This window comes from Bolinopsis microptera, chromosome 8, assembly GCF_026151205.1.
Source record: "Bolinopsis microptera isolate Bmic1 chromosome 8, MBARI_Bmic_1.0, whole genome shotgun sequence".
NCBI lineage: Eukaryota > Metazoa > Ctenophora > Tentaculata > Lobata > Bolinopsidae > Bolinopsis > Bolinopsis microptera.
Window position 1 is genome coordinate 12,448,148 of NC_087079.1, and position 22,457 is coordinate 12,470,604.

At 37.6% G+C, this 22,457-nt stretch overlaps 3 protein-coding genes across 6 annotated transcripts in view; 1 reads left to right on the top strand and 2 right to left on the bottom strand.

Moving 5' to 3' along the window:
* LOC134819675 (uncharacterized) overlaps positions 1-22,457 on the bottom strand; it is a 242,709-nt gene that overhangs the window by 21,242 nt on the left and 199,010 nt on the right. The window contains exons 4-16 of one of the 2 annotated variants that reach the window (XM_063829753.1): positions 19,285-19,431; positions 18,695-18,794; positions 10,638-10,724; positions 10,064-10,176; positions 9,195-9,327; positions 8,978-9,062; positions 8,576-8,752; positions 7,831-8,017; positions 7,505-7,640; positions 7,227-7,390; positions 6,439-6,562; positions 6,120-6,223; positions 5,796-5,942 (exon numbers count right to left, since the gene is read on the bottom strand). In XM_063829753.1, coding sequence (XP_063685823.1) covers positions 5,796-5,942; positions 6,120-6,223; positions 6,439-6,562; positions 7,227-7,390; positions 7,505-7,640; positions 7,831-8,017; positions 8,576-8,752; positions 8,978-9,062; positions 9,195-9,327; positions 10,064-10,176; positions 10,638-10,724; positions 18,695-18,794; positions 19,285-19,431 — 1,704 coding nt within the window. The remainder of the gene's footprint in view (positions 1-5,795; positions 5,943-6,119; positions 6,224-6,438; positions 6,563-7,226; positions 7,391-7,504; positions 7,641-7,830; positions 8,018-8,575; positions 8,753-8,977; positions 9,063-9,194; positions 9,328-10,063; positions 10,177-10,637; positions 10,725-18,694; positions 18,795-19,284; positions 19,432-22,457) is intronic. The other variant, XM_063829752.1, reaches the window with a different exon arrangement.
* The window catches only part of LOC134819676 (3-ketoacyl-CoA thiolase, mitochondrial-like), a 65,538-nt gene continuing 56,899 nt past the window's right edge, over positions 13,819-22,457 (top strand). The window contains exon 1 of the mRNA XM_063829755.1: positions 13,819-13,825. The gene's annotated coding sequence lies outside the window, so the exon portion shown is untranslated. The remainder of the gene's footprint in view (positions 13,826-22,457) is intronic.
* On the bottom strand, positions 14,901-21,347 carry LOC134819677 (sushi, von Willebrand factor type A, EGF and pentraxin domain-containing protein 1-like). Of its 3 annotated transcripts, XM_063829757.1 has the most exons (3): positions 20,394-21,347; positions 20,126-20,239; positions 14,901-15,100 (listed from the first exon to the last, which is right to left on the bottom strand). In XM_063829757.1, exons 1-2 carry the CDS (start codon positions 21,337-21,339, stop codon positions 20,166-20,168), a joined length of 1,020 nt encoding a protein of 339 aa, XP_063685827.1. In that variant the 5' UTR covers positions 21,340-21,347; the 3' UTR covers positions 14,901-15,100; positions 20,126-20,165. The 3 variants fall into 3 exon arrangements, with proteins under 3 accessions (XP_063685827.1, XP_063685828.1, XP_063685826.1); XM_063829758.1 differs by lacking the exon at positions 14,901-15,100 and having other exon boundaries at positions 19,919-20,227; XM_063829756.1 differs by lacking the exon at positions 14,901-15,100 and having other exon boundaries at positions 19,919-20,239.

A 22,457-nucleotide genomic window follows, 5' to 3' on the forward strand; every position in this document is an offset into this window, starting at 1 on the left:
TAAAGTTCATATCATTTTAATCCAAGAAATTACTTTGAAGCATGCTCAGATTTTAAACTTCGAGATTTTATTAATATTTTGAGGAACAGAGAAAGATTTATTAAATGGCTGATTTTTCAAGCTAAAATTTCCTTTGAAAACTATGAACTGTATCATCCACGCTATTACAGAAGGCTTGAAAATCACAAAGTATCCTCCTGGTGATTAAACTTAAAGGTCAAAATTATTAGAGAGTGAAATCAATACCAGGTGAGACGCCAAACAACGCCTCGTGTGACTGTTAGGAAGTAAATTGAATTTCTTTTTCCCTTTTTAATTGATATTTTATAATAATTAATAGTCCATCTACATTCTTGAAGATCTAGCCTTAAATGACCCCCATTCACCAGAGCATTTTAGCAGCCTAAACATTCTTTGTACCACAAGTTTATTAACCTTCAATGCTACTTTTATTCATTATGTGATGAAAGTTTCTAATCAAATCAGTGGTTATAGTGGCAAATAATTAGCAAGTTTCTGCGAGCGCTATAACGACACATAAAGTATGATGCAAGATATCAGCCTCGAAATGCCGACCACATCAATGTTCTAATTAGTCGCTATCTATAAGCCATTTCTTATGTGAAGAGCGAATGTGGCGTTGTTTCTGCAGATTAATCTGCTTTTACACTATAAAACATGCTGTTAAGCTCAATTTGATCGATTAGTTTCTTATTCTTAAGCCTTAAGGGTTTCTATTCGCCACAATCTGCTTTGCAGCACAAAGCGTGAATCATAATATCGAGAATGGATTAGCAGAAATGTGACCCTGTGTTTAATACACTAACATTGACTTAATATACTTGTACACTGTACAGGGTGTGAGGGTGATGCAAAAAGAATGTTGAGATTTTAAATGGCTACAATTTATGAGATAAACTTTAAAATCACTCCATTTTCGCATATTTAGGTTCTAAAAATGTATGAAAACTGGAATAATATAATAAAAGAGATCGCCCGGAGAGAATGTTGAGCCTTTGGAACACTTTAATTTGATTTTAAAATTGACAGCCCTCTAAAAATCATCAAACAAATTCCAAGATTTTCAAACTTTTTGGAATGTTGCCATAAATCAAAAAATTGTGAGTCAGGATCAAACGTGAAGCCAGAATGAAATTCATGACGTTTATAAATTGATAGCAACTCATACATCAAAATTTGCTCCATAAATGTTTTTATTAAGTTTTAAAATAACAACATTCTTTTTGCATCACCCTGTATAACAAGGGGTTGCCTAGTACTCTCTAGCTTCACACAACCCCTTAATCGTAGCATCAAACTGAATGTGGTTTGCGTTTCCTGTTTGTATGTTCCAGGCTCATTTGAAATTTCATTCGTTTATATCAGAGAACCATTTAAAAAAGCGAATAAGTACTTGAATTTGTAAATCACCAAAATGTATTACCAAATGAAGCAATGTAACTTTGCTTCCAGTCAGATTTTGTCTGGCAATAAATGCTATTGCTTACAATTCTTGTTCTCGGGGATCTGTCCAATCCCCAATGTTGGTGTTTACTGGACACATTAACATAAGATAACTCCGTCACAATTTAGGAAGTCTTCAGCTAAATACCTAGCTCCTGTTCCATGCATTTAAATTCTGTACAGTTGAATGAGCTTATGTCCCCACCAGCATCAAAATTTTTGTCACCTTAGTGCTAAGTGCACCTTAGTGCTCTTCAGAACCATCTTTCTCATTGTCTCAAAGAAACTGTCCGCTTCTACACAGAACAGACTAGCTCTCCATCCATTAATACAGCACTGTCAGTCCTTCATTTCTTTCTTTTTCAGAGTTTCACTCCTAGATATTCTCCTCAGTAGGAGAGGATAGTTCAACCAGTATCACGGTCTTGGTATTGGTATATTTTCTAACTTTTCAATTAATTACGTAAGTTATTCATTTGCAGTCATAGGCCCAAAAATTCATTATGCAATGCCTTACAAGTTACCATATGAATTGCATCGGCGGCCGGGAGCATTTCAAATCGCTCATCACCCAGTTCATGCTATCTCTTCCCAATACACCGCCCATTCGAGGTTAAAATCCTCAGAACTCAAACTCGCTGCTTTGCTGGAGGAATGACAGCTCTCTGAGGTGTGGTTACACAATGTGATGGCCCTGTTAAAGCTTAACGAATCTTAACATAGGTGAGATAGGTATAGGTTTAAGTAGCATTTAAGCTAGCCCAAGCTGTCGAATAAGCGTTTCGGTTATATTTTTCTCACAAGAATTCAACAGCAAACGTTTAAGAGAGCGACGGCAATTTGCTTTTGCTTCGTGGACCACCTTGCATCACTACCTTCCCTCTCTGACTGATTATCTCATCTTAGAGTTAGACAGTTCAAATAACGCAGCTGCTGGGTTATGTGAAGAGCAGTCTACTAGGTTCTGTGGTTGTAAGTTATGAAAATGATCAAGGGAATGGAATGTTATTGATTATTTTAGTGCTTTTATATGTTTGAATTCTTATTGGATCGTATAATTTAACCATCGGCAATACAAGATAAGTAGAAATTGTAAAATTTGCAAGATTTTGTAAGATTTGCGGCATGAACGTGAAAGATTATCCGCAACGCTGCCATATTATTCGCGATTCATGCCCGGCCTTTTACTTATACAAATTCCATTTAGAAACGTGCCAAATACCTGAGGTACCTCAAAAGAGGACAATGAGAAAGTCTAATCATTAGTAAATTTACCGGCAACAGTAAAGCGGTCGTCACATTGCACTATCAAACCCAATAATCATGAACATAGAACACACCATGTTACCATGCTAGATAAAAGCTAACAATTAACAACTTTCTACAGGATGAATACCACGATGGACGCAAAAGAACCTTTACCATTAATAGACGAACATGACCGAGCCGCGGATCTTGCCTTTGGAGCTACTCTCACACTTTTCTGTGTCATCGGAACAATCCTTAACATTGGAACTTTTGTGTATTTCGCAAAGCAGAAAGCCAAGACCCCGAACAAGATATATTTTAAGCGCCTGTACATGGTGATCACATTAAACGATACCCTGATTTGTTGTTCTCTTTTCCCAGTCATCCAAGCTGCCCTCACCCTGAACCGTGGCCGAAGTATCTATGGAGCTATAGAGCGCCCCACCCTGCTGTTCTTCAACACCAGCTTCTGTGGAGCTTGGGTAATAGTGTGGTGGACTGTCTCTCAGCTGTCAGTCTTTTTAGTGGGACTACTCAGCGTGTCCCGTTTTGTTGCATTAAAATATCCACAAAAGCCTCTGAAAACATGGCTGCCATTTGCCTTGCCACCAGGATTCTGCGCAGTGTTTGCCACTTGTTGGATTGTAATCGTGACAACTAAAGTCCAGTTCCCTGTGTACGGTCAGCATATCCTAACCTGCATTCTCTTCCCATTCTCGGTCTCCTCAGACGAGATACTATCCCACGCTACGGAGATACAGTTGTCTAGTGCAGTCTACACCACCCTGTTCTATGCCATTGTCCCTAGTGTCATGTTCTTGGTAATCCTCATATCCTGCGCTCTGACTATCCAACTTCTGAGGAAAAGTAACAAGAGATCAACCTCACGCGCGGGGGGCAACAAGTACACTCTGCACAGAGAAGCAGCTAAAACAGTAGTCCTGATAACAGCTGTCTACATTGTGTGTAACATTCCTCATGTTGTGTACGTGTGGATGTACATGGTGGATATTTACAGGGGTACGGAGAGTCTGGAGGAGGGGATGGTGGTGCTACAGTATTTGATAGTCTGGCAGAAAGAAGGGTTAGTGCTGACTGGGGGGACGAGCTTTCTAAGGAACTATGCGGCTCCCATAATCCATCAGTTAAGTGTTGCGTTCAACAGCATGCTCAATCCTTTTATCTATTTGGCAAGAATGCGACAATTTAGGAGGAAGGTTCTGGAGTTCTTGAGGGGTCCCAGGAAATCAGATAAATGTCTGGTTCTAGATTTGACTCCACACACTTCAAGTTCATCTAAGTTAAATAATGTGAAGATCCGTATTAGCATAATCGCTGAGGATCAAAAGATTTTGCGAACTGAGATTTAAATCAGGGAAATAAAGATCTGGGCGATATTTTATGCGACTGTGAGACATCAGGCTGAAATATATCTGCTCACTTGAAAATTGAATTTTAATCCAGAACAACCCTATCCGTTAATTTCTGGAAAGATTTGGAACCCTCCTATGCAAAATCTGAATAAGGAATGAAAAGAAATTTAATAATTAATTTGAGCTATTGTTGATTACTTTAATTTATTGTGCTGCCGGGCTACGCTGCTGACAATGGATTATATTTTGTTTCATGATGACAATACAATACAATTATTCTAATCAATTAACATATAATAGCAGATAAGCTTATCTAATTAAAAATGTCCTTAATAATTTCCTCTCAAAGCTTGAATTACAGTATTACCAATTAATACAGTGAAATTAAAAGACGATATCCGATATAAAAGCCATTAAGACTCACATTAATCACCAGTATTCTCAGTTTTCGTTCAACTCTTGTTTTCGTTTAGACACAAACCTTTCTTACCATGGATGTTGACCTACGAACACATCACCCCAAGATCGAAGGGCCCATCCCTTACGAACGTCTCCCCAAGATAGCTAAGATGATGATAAAGTACTGCGGAGTAGAATACGACCCCGAGCTGCACTCGCCCAGCATGCACGCAGACGATACACCCCACTGGCTGACTGACGAGGCTCAGGACGTACAGAACGTGCATGTCTACGATCTTGACGGTAAGATAACAGAGAACTTCATCCTGATGAGGTCTCTGGGCTGGATCACTAACATGATACCCAAGACCTACGAGGGAGCTATGAGGTGCGAGGAGCTGGAGACTAAGCTGTTCTACCTGATGAACAGGATGACGTGGATGATAAACAAAGTGTGCTATGATCCTGAGAAGGAGGTGTCTTATGATGATAACTACGCTAAGAACCGTTACAGCAGGAGGTTGAGACTGGAGCTGCCTAAAGTGAACGCTATGATAGCAGTGGAGTGCACCCCTCCTGGGGATCTACTCTGTGGAACCACTCCTTGTTATGCTGACTTCCTCGCGTACGCCTGTCTCTACGACTTGAAGCAGTTCGTACCTCGTTGCTTCCATGGGATCAACAACAAGCCTGTTACCATGTTCTTTAGAGCCATGGAGACCTTGCCGGAGCTGAAGGAGTGGTTTGAGGGAGAAGGGGCTAAGGGAGAGTATATCAGACCTCCTAGACCTTCTGTTACTATCCGTATTGGATACTTCGCTTAAGTCGTGGATACTTCACTTTGCTTGTAGACAATTCGCTTACTTGGTGTCGGCTGATATATTTAGTGTCATTTGATGGGGAAAAAGTAACTTTTGATTTTTGAGCATTATTTTGTATGACCGAAATATTTTCCAGTTTTATCTTCGAAAAAGAATGTTGCTATGAATTTTTGCGAAGGAACAGTTTCAACGTTTAGATCTACCATATTATTTGTTTTTTGGTATTGTACTGTATTGTAAAGTTATAAATTTGCATAGTACACTGACATTATTTGTTTAATTTGGTCTCATTAAAGCCAGAAGCTTTGATCAATTTCATTAAAATTAGTCCCGACTTTAGTTCATAGACTATGAAAGAATGGATAACAAGCCGAACTTTCGAGAAGCGATTTACGTTTGACAAAAGCAAACCAACCCATGGGCATACATAACACTTCTAAACGTAGTATAAAAAACACAGTTCTTTAAAAAGTAAAAGTAAGATACTCACATCACCTGAAGGCAGCTCCCCTTCCTGACAGAGGAAGTTAGGCTGGTAGCACCCCACCGCCATCTCCGTGTCCCTCCTCCCGGACATACTTCGCTGGTTGATGTTAGCGCTACCCACTATTATATACTCATCATCTGCTATTAGCATCTGGAGGGGTTACTAATTACTCTAATTACTAATTAGTCTAATTACTAATTAGTCAGGTTAGTCTTAACAACAATGGATTCCAATTTATGTCACAAAAACAAATTAACTACAAGAAATCAAAAGATGCAAAAATCAAAACTGCCACTCTATTTGTAAAAATATCTCCAGGATCTTAACCTTAGAATGCACGTAGATAGGGAAGCGGTTCTTTTCCCTCAGGTGGATCTCAACATCAGTCTCCGGTTCTGCTAAATCCTCTGGAATTTCATCCCCTCGTACACCTGGGTTTCAAATGTTTTACACTTGTGTTTAATTCTAATACTGTCGATATCACAAAATTATACCTTCCAGAATTATAGTCATGGATACTCTCTGGGCTTTATTTTTTTGGCACGTGACAGATCTATCAAATGATCAGCGTGCAACAGCGACCAATCAAATCCATAAATCATTGTCATGTGTCAAAACATGGTATAAGAAATTATTACTATCCTACCGATGCAGTAAAATGATAGATAATCAGTCGGGTGGGTGTCGAGTCCTTCCTCCTCGATGGTCTGCGCTATATACCTATACATCATCCTCATTGTAGCTGTCTGCCAGTATAGAATCTCTTGAACCTGCCACGACAATGAACTTTTCAGGTTGATATAAGGGTATAGCCAATTTGTGTTCTACTGTAAAATATAATTCAGTATAGTTTAATTTAAGGTGTTTATCGATTAAAACTATAGTTTACATATTTGTGTTGATAATTAGAATAATTGTACTGATACTGATACTGGTACTGATACTGGTACTGATACTGGTACTGGTACTTGTGCTGGTACTGATACTGATACTGATACTGGTACTGATACTGGTACTGGTACTTGTGCTGGTACTGATACTGATACTGATACTGATACTGGTACTGGAACTGGAACTGGAACTGGTACTGGTACTGGTACTGGTACTGATACTGGTACTGGTACTGGTGCTGGTGCTGGTGCTGGTACTGGTACTGGTGTCTGGTACTGGTGTCTGGTACTAGTACTAGTACTGGTACTGGTACTGGTACTGGTACTGGTACTGGTACTGGTACTGGTACTGGTACTGGTACTGGTACTGGTACTGGTACTGGTACTGGTACTGGTACTGGTACTGGTACTGGTACTGGTACTAGTACTGGTACTGGTACTGGTACGGATACTGGTACTGGTACTGGTACTGGTAAGGTACGGATACTGATACTGGTACTGGTACTGGTACAAGTAGTGAAACTAATGATGCACATCTACATACCGGCATGGAACTGGGTATTCCCTCTGGGTACATGGGTATAACACAGTAGACAGAGTGGTGGCATCCCTGTTTTATAGCCTCGATAATGTTCCGTACCAGCTCTATCGCTATCAAGTTGGTCGCTTTTTTAGGAATGTCATCTCCCTCCCAGACGTGCGCTGAGCCTGAGGAGAAATTATAATTGGTTGCTAATTAATCAACTAAATAATAAATTAATAGGCCACAATATTCCAGTCAGATGCCCTGTTATGGAGTATACATGTTAAGTGTTAACCTACCTAAAAAGTACTGGTTCTCAATGAAGATGTGGTTTTGAGCACGTCTGATGTGATGAATGTATCCGGAGTGTATAGTGTCCTCTATTTTCTCGGATCGCTCTGTCTTTAGCTTTCTTGCCCTCTCCATGTATGAAAACTGAAAAAAAAACCTCTGTCTTAGAAACCGGGTGTTCTCAACAGTCTTGATACAAGCGATTTACACATGTGTATTTTCTAGGACAGCACACTTACAGTTACACAATTTGCGCGAGCATCTGCCATCTGATCATTGATCATAATGATATTTCATAGTAATTACTTAATTAATTAATTAATTACATAGTGACCTGGCAACTCTGACTAGTAATGGACCTCAGGAACTGCACGTTCCATCTATCATCTCCCTCGTAAACCTCCTCCAGATTATACTCAGATTCGTCAAGATAGTTCAACTCGTTGGAACCGTCGTCTTCAGCCGACCATCGCTCCTCAAAGTTACGTCGTATGTCTTGAGCTATCTTGCCTTCCAAGTAACTGAGATAACAGATTTATAACAAACAACACCTGGTATTTAGTGCTTTTAATACTATGATCGTTTATTCTTTTATCACATTGAAATTGATATACCAACAAAATTTAGAATGATCGTATCCACTTCCAGCCACGAGACATCGATGATGGTTATGACGCTGGTATGGTTCTAGACAATTATTAGGAAACTACCGTTTTTACCAAGATTGTTTTTGCTAAGAGGTTATGCCATCATTCGATAAATGACAGCAATCACGTCCTTTGACCAAATCTACCTCGATATATAAAGAATTTAGCAAGAATTCAAATCAGTCCATTAATAAGCGATTTAATGGTGACTGAAATTCGTTTGAAGTTGACTTAATTAATGCATCCTTGCTAGATGAACTGCTAAATTCTTAATGCTGAGATGCGGTAATCTTGACCAATAAACAGCAAGATCTTCAAATACAGACATTTCAAGACAGTTAACACAAACAATTTCACAGTCACATGGTAACCATATGGTAACCACGTGGTAACCACGTGGTAACCACATGGTAACCACGTGGTATAACCCACCTGTGAATGTCATGCCAGGGCTGTCTAGGTCCAGCCTCGGCCCGGACAGTCACGCAGTTCTGGTAGAAGTCATGAGCTGCGTGTTTGTCTAGGAGGGTTGAGAAGAGGGGGTGTTGGGGGGTGTCGTATCTGCCATCTGTCAGGTCTAGTCCTCCTACAAACGCCACTACACGTAATCTGTTTGGAGAGGGTTTATTATAGTTGGAGTACAGTGTGATCATGTGGGTAACACGACTCTTGTTCGACGGCAATGTTTTCTTGTGTTTGAAGTGATATCTCAAATTTGACACATTATATGAAGTACAGGATGATCCCGTGTTACAGATATGCAGTGTGATTATGCCGAAGGAAATGTATTGTCATTATATCGTAACGATAATATCGTACGTTTAGAGTACAGACCTCTCGTCGTCCTCGTTTATAGAAGGAGAATCGCAGATAATACTCTTTTGGTGATGAGAGTATATCAGTCGGGTCATCGTATCCCCTGAGGAGGACTTTAAATTAACACAAATATCCGCTCAAATAAATGGAATCCATTTGTGGAGACTGTCAAACAAGCACAGCTCGGAAAAAAGGAGATTTAACACAAGGATATATTCTATTACTGAACCAGTACCGGATGTTCCACTTTCTGTACAACCACGTGCACATCTCTTCACTGTAACACGTGTGTCCTCGAAGTACTCTGCCGTATCTGTGTCATGTGTCCCCACCAGACTGGGAATCATGTCGTCATATTCGTCCCAGATCTGAAATGGTTGAGGTGAGGATTTACTTCCCAAGCACTTAACAATATACATATAACTTATCAGTATGCAAATTTATAGCCTCATCATCATGCAGTACACGATGCTTTCACACATGTTAATTAAAAACGAGTATATTTACGGCGCGCGCATTGAAAAGGAATGACGATGCCACTCTTTTTACATCTAAATGTCGTCTAAAGCATGGCAATATGTGAAATAAAATGTTTATAACGTGCAGGAGCTGAAAAGGTAGGTCTACACTCTACGTGTCCACAAGTCAATGTAATATGATCATTGTTCGTTACATATGATACCTTTACATCGGAATGTGGCTCCATATATATGATAAATAGCTGTGATAACTTTCGCATATTATTTGCTGATTGATAAACTTTTGTATGTATTATTATATGTTTTGACTCTCATCTACTAATTAACATTATAATGAATAATAAAAAACCGCTAATCTGAGATACAGTGTGAATATCAGGAACTATAGAAGACACAATATTGGGGCAAAATGCACATCTGACTTCCTATCTTCACTTGATACGCTTCCTTGTTATGACAACTTTTTACAGGTCACTGGACATTGTGTTGTTACTTGCAACACAGACTGTTTTCAGGGCATATACCCTGGAGTGTAATTACTTTGGACAGATGTTCAAAGTTTTTAAAAAACAATCTTTAAAATGACCCTACAAACCAAACAGTAAATACCCAACATATTACACACCATGATAAATACAACGCAGCCCTCTTCTGCTTTTTCTATTAGTATTTCACCCAGTGTTCTGTTGTCAGCATCCTCTTCTCGGACTAGTACTACCTCCGTAAACACAGCCCAACCTAGAGTTTATTGTTTATGGTATGAGATAATCAATGCTTTGTTAAATTCATGTTAGTGGATTAAATTGGGAAAACAACTTCATACAATCATTAACAAGAACACTGAACAAAACTGCCAGTTTACATTATCGTGTAGCTGCTAAAACATTTATATCTTCAGTGCTGTTTCACCACAATGTACATCAGGTGTGTAATTATATTACGTCGTGGTTTAAGGAACGGTCGTATCGAGTGCACATTCCTTTCTCTATATGAGGATTGTATTTCACAAAATATATGGATGGTCTTGCACAAATAATTTGACACATATTATATAGGTACAAGTTACGAGTTTCGACCGATACATTTTGAGATCAGATGTATACCTGTGATGTATATTACAGTATGTGATGTATACCTGTGATGTATATTACAGTATGTGATGTATACCTGTGATGTATATGACAGTATGTGATGTATACCTGTGATGTATATGAACTTTGTAGCGTTGGTGATAACTTCGTACACTTGCTTCCAGGCGCCGGGGGGAACGTAACTCTCACCTAGAGCTGAGGGGAGATTCAAATTAGTTTTTATTAGATAAAAATTAGTTATTAGATAGGTTTTAAGTTTCATGTCACAAACGTTATCTGGGAAAATTTAAAATTGGTTAGGTGGTCCAATGTTTTATCGGGTCTAGTTTTATTTTTTATTTTATTTGGTCTAGTTAGTCATTTTGATGATTTAAGTACTCCAGTAGAGGTAGAGTTTACAAAGGAAGGAGGGAAGTAATGTTTTGGAATCTGATATGTAAGTAAGATTTGTATTTCTGCCAATAACAGAATAACAAGTTTGTGGTATTTCGAATAATGACGAGTATTGTGTGTGTCGCATATTACATTTTCTATTTATTTACATTATGGCAATATTCAAAATATCTCCCAACACGACAATCAATAGTCATATATTATATATATGACTATGATATAATATAATATGTATCATGTGATAGTATCTTACTGTGTTCTATTCAGGAAAATGGTATTTTGTCAGTTTACTTCAAGCTGCTACGCACAAACATTAGCTCTTGTTAGAATTAATAACAGTATTATATTATGTATATTGTGTCTTTATCAACTACTGCACGGTGGACAGTTCAATCATTATTCATGCACGTTTACTTCATATTCAACAATTCATTGAACAAAGTTAACAGTTATGCTTATCGTCTTCTGACCGAGATTTCTCGTTTAAAACTTTGTTACAAAAACAAAAATTGTCTTCATCGCATGTAAATCTGCAGAAAGTATTTCAATTTGTGTGAATCAAAGAGAAGTCTTTAACAGAGTTGATGTAATTGTTATAAGTATACTGTGTATCAAACAGCGTGCAATAAACTACACTATTGTATATATACAATATATATATTGTATAATATAACAATATATATATTATACAATGTATATATTGTATAATATAACCACAAGTTTACATAACTTATCATGTAGTTTGGCACATATTATTATGCAGCTCATAGAGCTACGTGGTGAATATTTACATGTTGAGGGCATATGGGCTTCAGAGCGTTATAAAAACATAATTATAAAATTTGTATAGGCATTTAGTCGACCCCAACGTTAATGTGGCTCTTGCTATGTTGGGGGAGGGGGGGGGGGCACACAGGTACGTTTCGCCACTGTACATGTTGACACAACACTTACTAGAATACATTATTATATTTACACTACACAATACATTTTATTTACACAACACAATACATTATATTTACACTACACAATACATTATATTTACACTACATAATACATTATATTTACACTACACAATACATTATATTTACACTACACAATACATTATATTTACACTACACAATACATTATATTTACACTACACAATACATTATATTTACACTACACAATACATTATATTTACACTGCACAATACATTATATTTACACTGCACAATACATTATATTTACACTACACAATACATTATATTTACACTACACATTACACAATACATTATATTTACACTACACATTACACAATACATTATATTTACACTACACAATACATTATATTTACACTACACAATACATTATATTTACACTACACAATACATTATATTTACACTGCACAATACATTATATTTACACTGCACAATACATTATATTTACACTACACAATACATTATATTTACACTACACATTACACAATACATTATATTTACACTACACATTACACAATACATTATATTTACACTACACAATACATTATATTTACACTACACAATACATTATATTTACACTACACAATACATTATATTTACACTACACATTACACAATACATTATATTTACACTACACACTACACAATACATTATATTTACACTGCACAATACATTATATTTACACTACACAATACATTATATTTACACTACACAATACATTATATTTACACTACACAATACATTATATTTACACTACATAATACATTATATTTACACTACACAATACATTATATTTACACTACACAATACATTATATTTACACTACACAATACATTATATTTACACTACACATTACACAATACATTATATTTACACTACACACTACACAATACATTATATTTACACTGCACAATACATTATATTTACACTACACAATACATTATATTTACACTACACAATACATTATATTTACACTACACAATACATTATATTTACACTACACAATACATTATATTTACACTACACAATACATTATATTTACACTACACAATACATTATATTTACACTACACATTACACAATACATTATATTTACATTACACAATACATTATGCATATGTAAACACAAATTAACGCATGAGAGCACCTTCCTGTTATACATTACACAGCGGTTAAAGTAACTACTTGTAAACCGATCACATGTCACGTACTGTTATTGTATCAACATTACACATTATACATTTAGCTGATAAACGTTAGTGTTTAGTGTTTTCTGTAGTACATCATGTGGCAACTATAATGATGGTGTTGTGGTGTACACAAATAAAACACAGCAGTTGAAGTAAATAAGGAGTGTTGATCTTACATGATGTAAATATAATTATGGTTAATATATAAATTGTCAACATATAAACTTTATAACTAGGGAATATAAATTATAAACTTTATAAGGGGGAGATTGAAAATGGTCATATTGTAAATAGAATGTGATATTCCCTTATCTTGGTACGTATAACATTATCTATCATCAATCATAACTCTCGGCCTAAATTCATTGCACCGAGTTAAACACTAAATTCGTTGCAGTACCAATTTATAACGAGATGCGGTTACCAAAATCCTTTATTATTTAAAGCTATGAAAGCTCATCTTTTTTAGCTGTAAAGTACGCACCGAGCAGATAATGCCTTTTGTTTTCCGCCTCCGTCGAATGAATGACTTTCATGGCCTGATAATGAATATTTAAAAAAAAGAAAGTGTCTTTCGTATATCCTAAATGTTTTTTATCACCAAAGTGTTTCTGTTAGTATGCTGTCATTCCATTGTCATTCCTTTGTTAATCTATTAAAGCTAGGCTGTCTGTAAATAGGTGAATTTATGAAATTATTTTGTGGACTAATCTATGAGAACAAACAAATAATTTGAGGACAACATGACACTTCAAAACTTTGAACATAATACGAGGAAATATGGACAGAACTGAACAAGAACAAAAGCCACGTTCAAAGACTGAGGAATCAGGAGGACTCTGCAATCGGTTTGGGATCGACGTTACGTACTTTGATTTTCCAACTTTAAAGCTGACTGAAGAAACTAGGGAATTAATTTTACTTTCCTAAAATTAAATCGTTGATTTTATTTCTATATCACTGTTTTTCAAACATTCCAGTACAGTGTGCAGAAAGTTGGAGATTTAAATTTTGGAAGTATGTAGGGATCGAGATCTGATATCGATCGTAAATACTAAAAATACACTAGCACAGTTATTGTAACTGCAGTTTTACACTAATTGCAGGTACCACCCGTATTCACACTCAAAATTGAGTTTAGTCATTTTCCAATACGAGATTGGGGACAGGTTCTATAAAAAACAAACAACAAACAATTACCAGTGGGAACCACTGTACAGTGTACATGTTACATAACTACCCCACACACATGTTACAGGCCAGTTGGTAGATCACCGACCGGCTATAAGCCGGCTAATAACCGGCTATAAGTCGGCTTATAGCCGGCTACAATTTTTATAGCCGGCTATAAGCCGGCTTATAGCCGGTTAGTAGCCGCTTACATTTGTTGTTGAGCGACGGCTATTAGCCGGTTATAAGCCTGCTATTAGCCGTTTTTGGTATTAAAAGTGGTTATAAGCCGGCTATAAGCCGGCTATAAGCCGGTTATAAGATATTAACTCAACTACATCGTACTGAACGATAGTCAGGAGCCGGCTATAAGAAATTCAGTGAAAACGCGAACGGCTATTAGCCGGTTATAAGCCGGCTATTAGCTGTTTAGGTATCGAAAGTGGTTATAAGCCGGCTATAAGCCGGTTATAAGATATTAACTCAGTTCAGTACGATGAAGTTAAGTTAATATCTTATAGCCGGCTCCTGACTATCGTTCAGTACGATGAAGTTGAGTTAATATCTTATAACCGGCTTATAAATCAAGAGGCTTGCATATAATGAACATATTGACACGGGTGCAGAGGTGAGTCTGTACGGAACCTAGTAGTTTCAGATCCTTGTTTAACTTGCCGTACAGCAAGGTCATCCACTACTTTAGCCCGGCGAGGCACATAACTCCCTCTACAACTCCATGACAAATGTTTCATATATACTAGCCGAGTTCACAAGTTATATCCTTGTGTTTGAGAAGAGCTCGTTAGAACTGCTTCCTTTCCCTTCAGTATCCCACAGTCTCTCGAGTTTCGTAACTGCCAGAGAACTCTCTTAAACAATTACTAGACTCGGTGATTATAAATCAAGAGGCTTGCATATAATGAACATATTGACACGGGTGCAGAGTTGAGTCTGTACGGAACCTAGTAGTTTCAGATCCTTGTTTAACTTGCCGTACAGCAAGGCTTATAACCACTACGGCTATAAGCCGTATAGCCGGCTTATAACCACTTTCGATACCTAAACGGCTAATAGCCGGCTTATAACCGGCTAATAGCCGTTTTCACTGAATTTCTTATAGCCGATACCAAAAACGGCTAATAGCCGGCTTATAACCGGCTAATAGCCGTCGCTCAACAACAAATGTAAGCGGCTACTAACCGGCTATAAGCCGGCTTATAGCCGGCTATAAAAATTGTAGCCGGCTATAAGCCGGTTTATAGCCGGCTTATAACCGGCTTATAGCCGGTCGGTGATCTACCAATTTCCCATGTTACATAACTACACGTGTGTTACATAACTACTCCACACACATGTTACATAATTACACGTGTGTTACATAATTACACGTGTGTTACATAATTACACGTGTGTGGGGTGTAGTAGATACATGTGACAACCCTCCAGAGGCATCATGTAGCCTCCAGGCACGACAAACCCCGTCAAACCCCGACATATCCCGACAAACCCCGACATATCCCGACAGACCCCGACAAACCCCGACGTGTCGAGATATGTCGCATCATGTCGGGCCCACCGGCTACATGAGGCCCACCGGCTACATGAGGCCTCCATGGGATTTAAAATTAAAATTTAAAAATAAAATTTAAAAAAATTAAAAGTTTAAAAAAATAAAATTTTTAAAAAATAAATAAAAAAATTAAAAAAAAACACAACCCCATTGATCAAACTTCTTTAGGCAACTTCTAATCACTTTTCATCCATTATTAACGAATTCCGACAAACCCTGACAAACCCCGACAAACCCCGACAAACCCCGACACACCCCGACAAACCCTAACAAACCCCGACAAACCTCGACGTGTCGAGATATGTCGTATCATGTCGGGCCCACCGGCTACATGATGCCTCTCCAGGGAGTTCAGTAAGTCTAATAGTTTAGTGTTAGACTCTGGGAGTTTATCAGGTTATCGTAGGTCCGGGTCAGTATGGTGTTTATTAAGGATTCAGGGAGTAACTGTTTCAGTTATAGGTATTAGGTAAGTGTTGTGATAAGGATTTTTAGGGGTTGTCCGGCTATAATTCAGTCATTTTAGCTAAATCCAGGCTAACAAGTACGTCTGAAGTACTCAACCATTTTTTAAAGATAAAGAAAGAAAGAAGTTTACTCCATACGATGAATCCATGTCTAAAATATACAGTATCTTTTGAGTAAAGTAAGATTAAAATGGACACTTAACGGAGTGGGGACCACACGGCTATTATCCGGATTTAGTGGGGACCACACGGCTATTATCCGGATAGAGTGGGGACCACACGGCTATTATCCGGATTTGGAAAGCCGGGAATCAGATTTCAGGCGAGTTTGTTTGGTTGCTGTTACACGAGCCTCGTGATATGAGTCAGGGGTGTAGGTATTATTAAGTATTGTAATACAGGAAACCTTATCAATATGAGATTGACCTCTGACCGATGCGTTTTGTTTTAAATTCCTAATTATCACACGACTAAATTTAAACTGCGGTATTAAGGGGAATAGAACTTGAATGTGCTATCATTTCCAAAGTTTGGTCATGTACGTATAATTCGTTAACTGAATATTCGTGAATACCAAGGTACAGGTGGTACTACTTACTAGAAGATATAGCGCATAGGAATAACGCCCAAACACTGTACACCTGATGTAAACAATATAATGTACACAATATAATGTACACAATATAATGTACACAATATAATGTACACAATATAATGTACACAATATAATGTACACATTATAATGTACACGATATAATGTACACGATATAATATACACAATATAATGTACACGATATAATGTACACAATATAATGTACACAATATAATGTACACAATATAATGTACACAATATAATGTACACAATATAATGTACACAATATAATGTACACAATATAATGTACACAATATAATGTACACAATATAATGTACACAATATAATGTACACATTATAATGTACACAATATAATGTACACAATGTCACAAATATGATTAGATGTACTTAGTCTGCTATGCTTTATTGCTATTTCATATTCGGCCAATTCCAGAATACTCTATCGTAGAAAATATGCTCTGTTTTATTCACATATTGAGTGTTGACGAAAAATGATGTCAACTTGTTATGTTAATATGCCAGGTACATTTCAGTGCGTGCAATATTGTTCTAATGTTACTTGATCTCGAAAAGTGCAGCATTTAGTAACACTATAACACACGATGAATGATATATTTTGTAATGAAATAAACATATAATATCCACGGAGAGCATATCTTCAACAGCTCTTCAAAACAATTCTCCCCTACTAAGATAAATAACAAATTACAAATAAATTACCAATAACAAATTACAAATAAATAACCAATAACAAATTACAATGCCTATACTACTAACCAGTGGTGATGGGCTCATGTTCAGGTTGAGCAGTGTTTACAATGCCTACTAACCAGTGGTCATGGGCTCATGTTCAGGTTGAGCAGTGTTTACAATGCCTACTAACCAATGGTCATGGGCTCATGTTCAGGTTGAGCAGTGTTTACAATGCCTACTAACCAGTGGTGATGGGCTCATGTTCAGGTTGAGCAGTGTTTACAATGCCTACTAACCAGTGATGATGGGCTCATGTTCAGGTTGAGTGGTGTTTACAATGCCTACTAACCAGTGGTGATGGGCTTATGTTCAGGTTGAGCAGTGTTTACAATGCCTACTAACCAGTGGTCATGGGCTCATGTTCAGGTTGAGCAGTGTTTACAATGCCTACTAACCAGTGGTGAAGGGCTCATGTTCAGGTTGAGCAGTGTTTACAATGCCTACTAACCAGTGGTCATGGGCTCATGTTCAGGTTAAGCATTGTTTACAATGCCTACTAACCAGTGGTCATGGGCTCAAGTTCAGGTTGAGCAGTGTTTACAATGCCTACTAACCAGTGGTGATGGGCTCATGTTCAGGTTGAGCGGTGTTTACAATGCCTACTAACCAGTGGTGATGGGCTCATGTTCAGGTTGAGCAGTGTTTACAATGCCTACTAACCAGTGGTCATGGGCTCATGTTCAGGTTGAGCAGTGTTTACAATGCCTACTAACCAGTGGTGATGGGCTCATGTTCAGGTTGAGCAGTGTTTACAATGCCTACTAACCAGTGGTCATGGGCTCATGTTCAGGTTGAGCAGTGTTTACAATGCCTACTAACCAGTGGTGATGGGTTCATGTTCAGGTTGAGCAGTGTTTACAATGCCTACTAACCAGTGGTGATGGGCTCATGTTCAGGTTGAGCAGTGTTTACAATGCCTACTAACCAGTGGTGATGGGCTCGTGTTCAGGTTGAGCAGTGTTTACAATGCCTACTAACCAGTGGTGATGGGCTCGTGTTCAGGTTGAGCAGTGTTTACAATGCCTACTAACCAGTGGTGATGGGCTCATGTTCAGGTTGAGTAGTGTGGTCAGCGTCCTGGAACAGAGTAACACGACAGTTCTCTCTCATCGGAAAGTAGCACGCTGGTACCTGGGGGGGGGGGGGGGGGTGGGGGTGTTGCTATTATTTGGGAGATAAGAGAAACATCTGGGTATTCTAAAGTGCCCAAAAATAAGAAGGGATAATCTGGGTATCCTAAAGTGCCCAAAAATAAGGGATAATCTGGGTATCCTAAAGTGCCCAAAAATAAGAAGGGATAAGTTTTGATGTGGTAAAGGGTACAGATTACCCTTTAACTTCCACTTCTGCTTGATGTACACAGGAACAGTACAGAAACAGTAGAGTACAGAAACAGTAGAGTACAGAAACAGCAGAGTACAGAAACAGTAGAGTACAGAAACAGTAGAGTACAGAAACAGTAGAGTACAGAAACAGTAGAGTACAGAAACAGTAGAGTACAGAAACAGTAGAGTACAGAAACAGTAGAGTAAGAAACAGTAGAGTACAGAAACAGTAGAGTACAGAAACAGTAGAGTACAGAAACAGTAGAGTACAGAAACAGCTACTGATTGAAACTTACTTTCCTACTGCATTCGTTTTTGTTTTCGTTACAATAAGGCTCGTATCTGAGTGCGATTTCCAGTAGTCCCCTCTCCTCTCCATCAAGCATCAACTGTACAGGTCCCTCAAACTCGCCCCCGTTTTCAACAAACTCACGGAAATTTATCTGGAATAAAACCATATGAGTGTCATGTGACGATATAAAAGGAGTCATAATTGAGCGCAAGATTTTACTTATTTTAAGTGTTCATAATTTAGATATTCAGCTCCCCGTCTCCCCGATCTCTGAATCACAACCGAATAAATCGGGTGAAATATTTGTATTGTAACTAAAGGGATACATAATATGTGAACGACCCTTTACGACAGTCGCTCAATCATGGTGTGGAAAACAGTACTTTATCTTTTTTATTTTTTATTTTTTATTTATAATATTGTTCCTACAATTTGCACCGAGTGGGTCTCACGTTTTGAACTAAATAGTATGTTCGGTTGGGTATGTAGCAAAAAGAAACGACAAAGTTAATCAAAATTTAGATAAGGTCATAAAGGTAAAATAGCAAGTAACAAAATATCAAGTTACCGCATTTTTAATAAAAGCTTTCGCTTAAAGATGAATAGTTAATCTAAGTTTCAGATAACTGACTAACCATTTTATAAAGTAAAAACAAAGATGCAAAAACATTTCCAATCAAGAAGGATTGAATATTAAAGTATCTCAATTAAGTGGATTTTTTTTCATTTTTTAAATTTTTAAATTTTTTAATTTTTTTAAAGAGAGGAATAATTAATTAAGTGGATAATTAATTAAGTGGATTGTCCAAAGTTTAAATCCTCAGTCACTATAAAGCAGATTGTCCTTGTTGGGAGAATTCTCCTTCATCTCCGGTAAGTTAGTTCTCAGTCACTGCAGGATTGGAATATCTTGAAATGAGTTATCACACTCTCAGTAATTGTTACTCCTACAAAGTTACCTGTCAGAGATATTGATTAGTTAATTAATAAGTTAAATTATCTTCAATCTTGCAATGAAACAATTAATTTCATCATCAGCCTTATATTGAAAAATAACATAATCTCGAATAATCTACGTAATGTGCCAAAATGTAACTTATAAAGTTCACATACCAAGGATGTCCCAGTAAGATCTAATTTTCTCCAGAAGGTCCACAGGCAGTGTCCGGTTGAAAATATCCTCGGAGTACAGGATGTCCCACTGAGTTATCTCCTTCTTCTCCTCGCACTCACATTCAGTCCTGTTCTTCTCAGCAGCATCATTCCTTCCTTCCCGGGATCCTGGTGTGGGTTCCTCTGTCTCCTCCTTCTCTGTGGGACAGGTCCGAGCAGGACATCCTGGTTCCACCTCCGTAATGTTCCCGTTTCTCTGCTCCAGGAGCAGATCCTCCCATCGGAGATACCGGACTCTCCCGTAACTCTCCTCCACGTCCGAGCAGAGTCCTGCCTCTTTCATCTCCAGTACCTCCTCCCCTGTTAGCTCCTTTGCGAAAAAGTTAACCTTAAAAAGCTCCCCTCCAAATATTTCACTTGCGGATCTGCTACCGCCGTCATAATGATTTTCATTACCGAAGAAAAGGAATCCATCCAATCCAAAAGTTCTGGACGGCGTGGCACCCTGTCCAACAAGTTCCCCGTTAAAGTATACCTTTCTAGTGTTGGACGATGTACTCCAGGAAGTACAGTAGTGGTACCATGTTCCTTTAGAGGGGTTTATCTCGCTGCTCAAGTCTAAGCTGGAGTCCAGAAAGTAGTTCCTATCACCATTATCCGAGATCCATATTTCGTGTTGGTGAGAACTGGTAGCATAAGATAGCCAGGTAGGACGGATATTAGAGGACAGCGATTTAACCCAGGAACAGACTGTTAGCGCGTTTTGTAGAGGTGACATATCGGGCTGGAACATGATGAAATCCTCCAATGTATCCCCGAACTTGAGAGCGAACTGCCGTCTGTCTACCAGTCTGGAACCGTCTGTAGTGTTGAACCCAATAGTGGGGCCGGTCAGAATAAATAGTAGAACAACTCCTAAGTTTACCTTCTGGTGGACTCTCATCATATTTATCAATAACTATTTGGAAAGTATGAAATGAAATTAAAAACTGTATTTACACCCTACATAAACAATAAAATCATCAAAGATAGAGATCACTAATACCAGATCGGCTATCCATTACAATTTACATGTATTACCAATGATTCGAAAGTAACATCATCAAAAGACAAGTTCAAATTTAGGGAAAACTGGGACTTCTATGAAAAAAATTATAAAATTTCTGAATCGTTCAAAAATGGAACTGTAAAAGTAATTCTGAAAATTCCAAGTACAACAATTGGTGTTATTAGCTCAAGTAAAATTTAGAGAAATAACGTCGCAAAGAATAATGAAAAGGTTACAAAGTGGGCACTTTATAAAGGTTACCTTAGGTGGGGCTGGGTTAAGAATGTTGGTAGGATAAAAATGTTGTGATAACCTAGATTTATGAGTATGGGTTTGTAAACATGTTAACGTAAGATTTCTGGTGAGACCAGTTATCTGAACTCTGACTGTTGTTTTGGTCAGTTACTATGAACATAACGTTAAACCTATTGTTCCTGTAATATTCGACTATCTGAAAGATTTCAACAGTCCTGTTCAAGGAGTCAAAGCACTTAGCGTTGACACATTGCAACTGCTGCACTTTCGCTTTTGGGTACTAATATCAGACGAAGCCTTATATCACGGTCAACTCTTTGCTTCGTGAAATATGGAATTTACTGTTCAGCAAGAAAAGTTATTTATTTGAATACATAGTTTGTTGAGCATCATTTCTATTATTGAGAAAATACAGTTTTTTACTCGCGATCTTATTTCATTAAGATTTCACCTCGCCATAATAAAATCAATAACGTCACTGTAATGCAAATGATCACAGTAGCAGTAGTATTTACAACTCTGCACTTCCCCATCACCATATCTCGAGCACGTTTTAAAGTTATGTGAAATCTCCACCTGAGGTTCACAATTATCCTTGCGCAACTAGGTAAAACAAAGTATTTTAGTAAAACAAAGTATTTTATTTATTAGCAGTGCAATCAATTCATATGATATTATTATAAGAATATAATAGTATGTCACACCAATTTAACTGCTACGTTTGAGTAGTCGTGCCATGGCTAAATCTAACTAGGACCAGT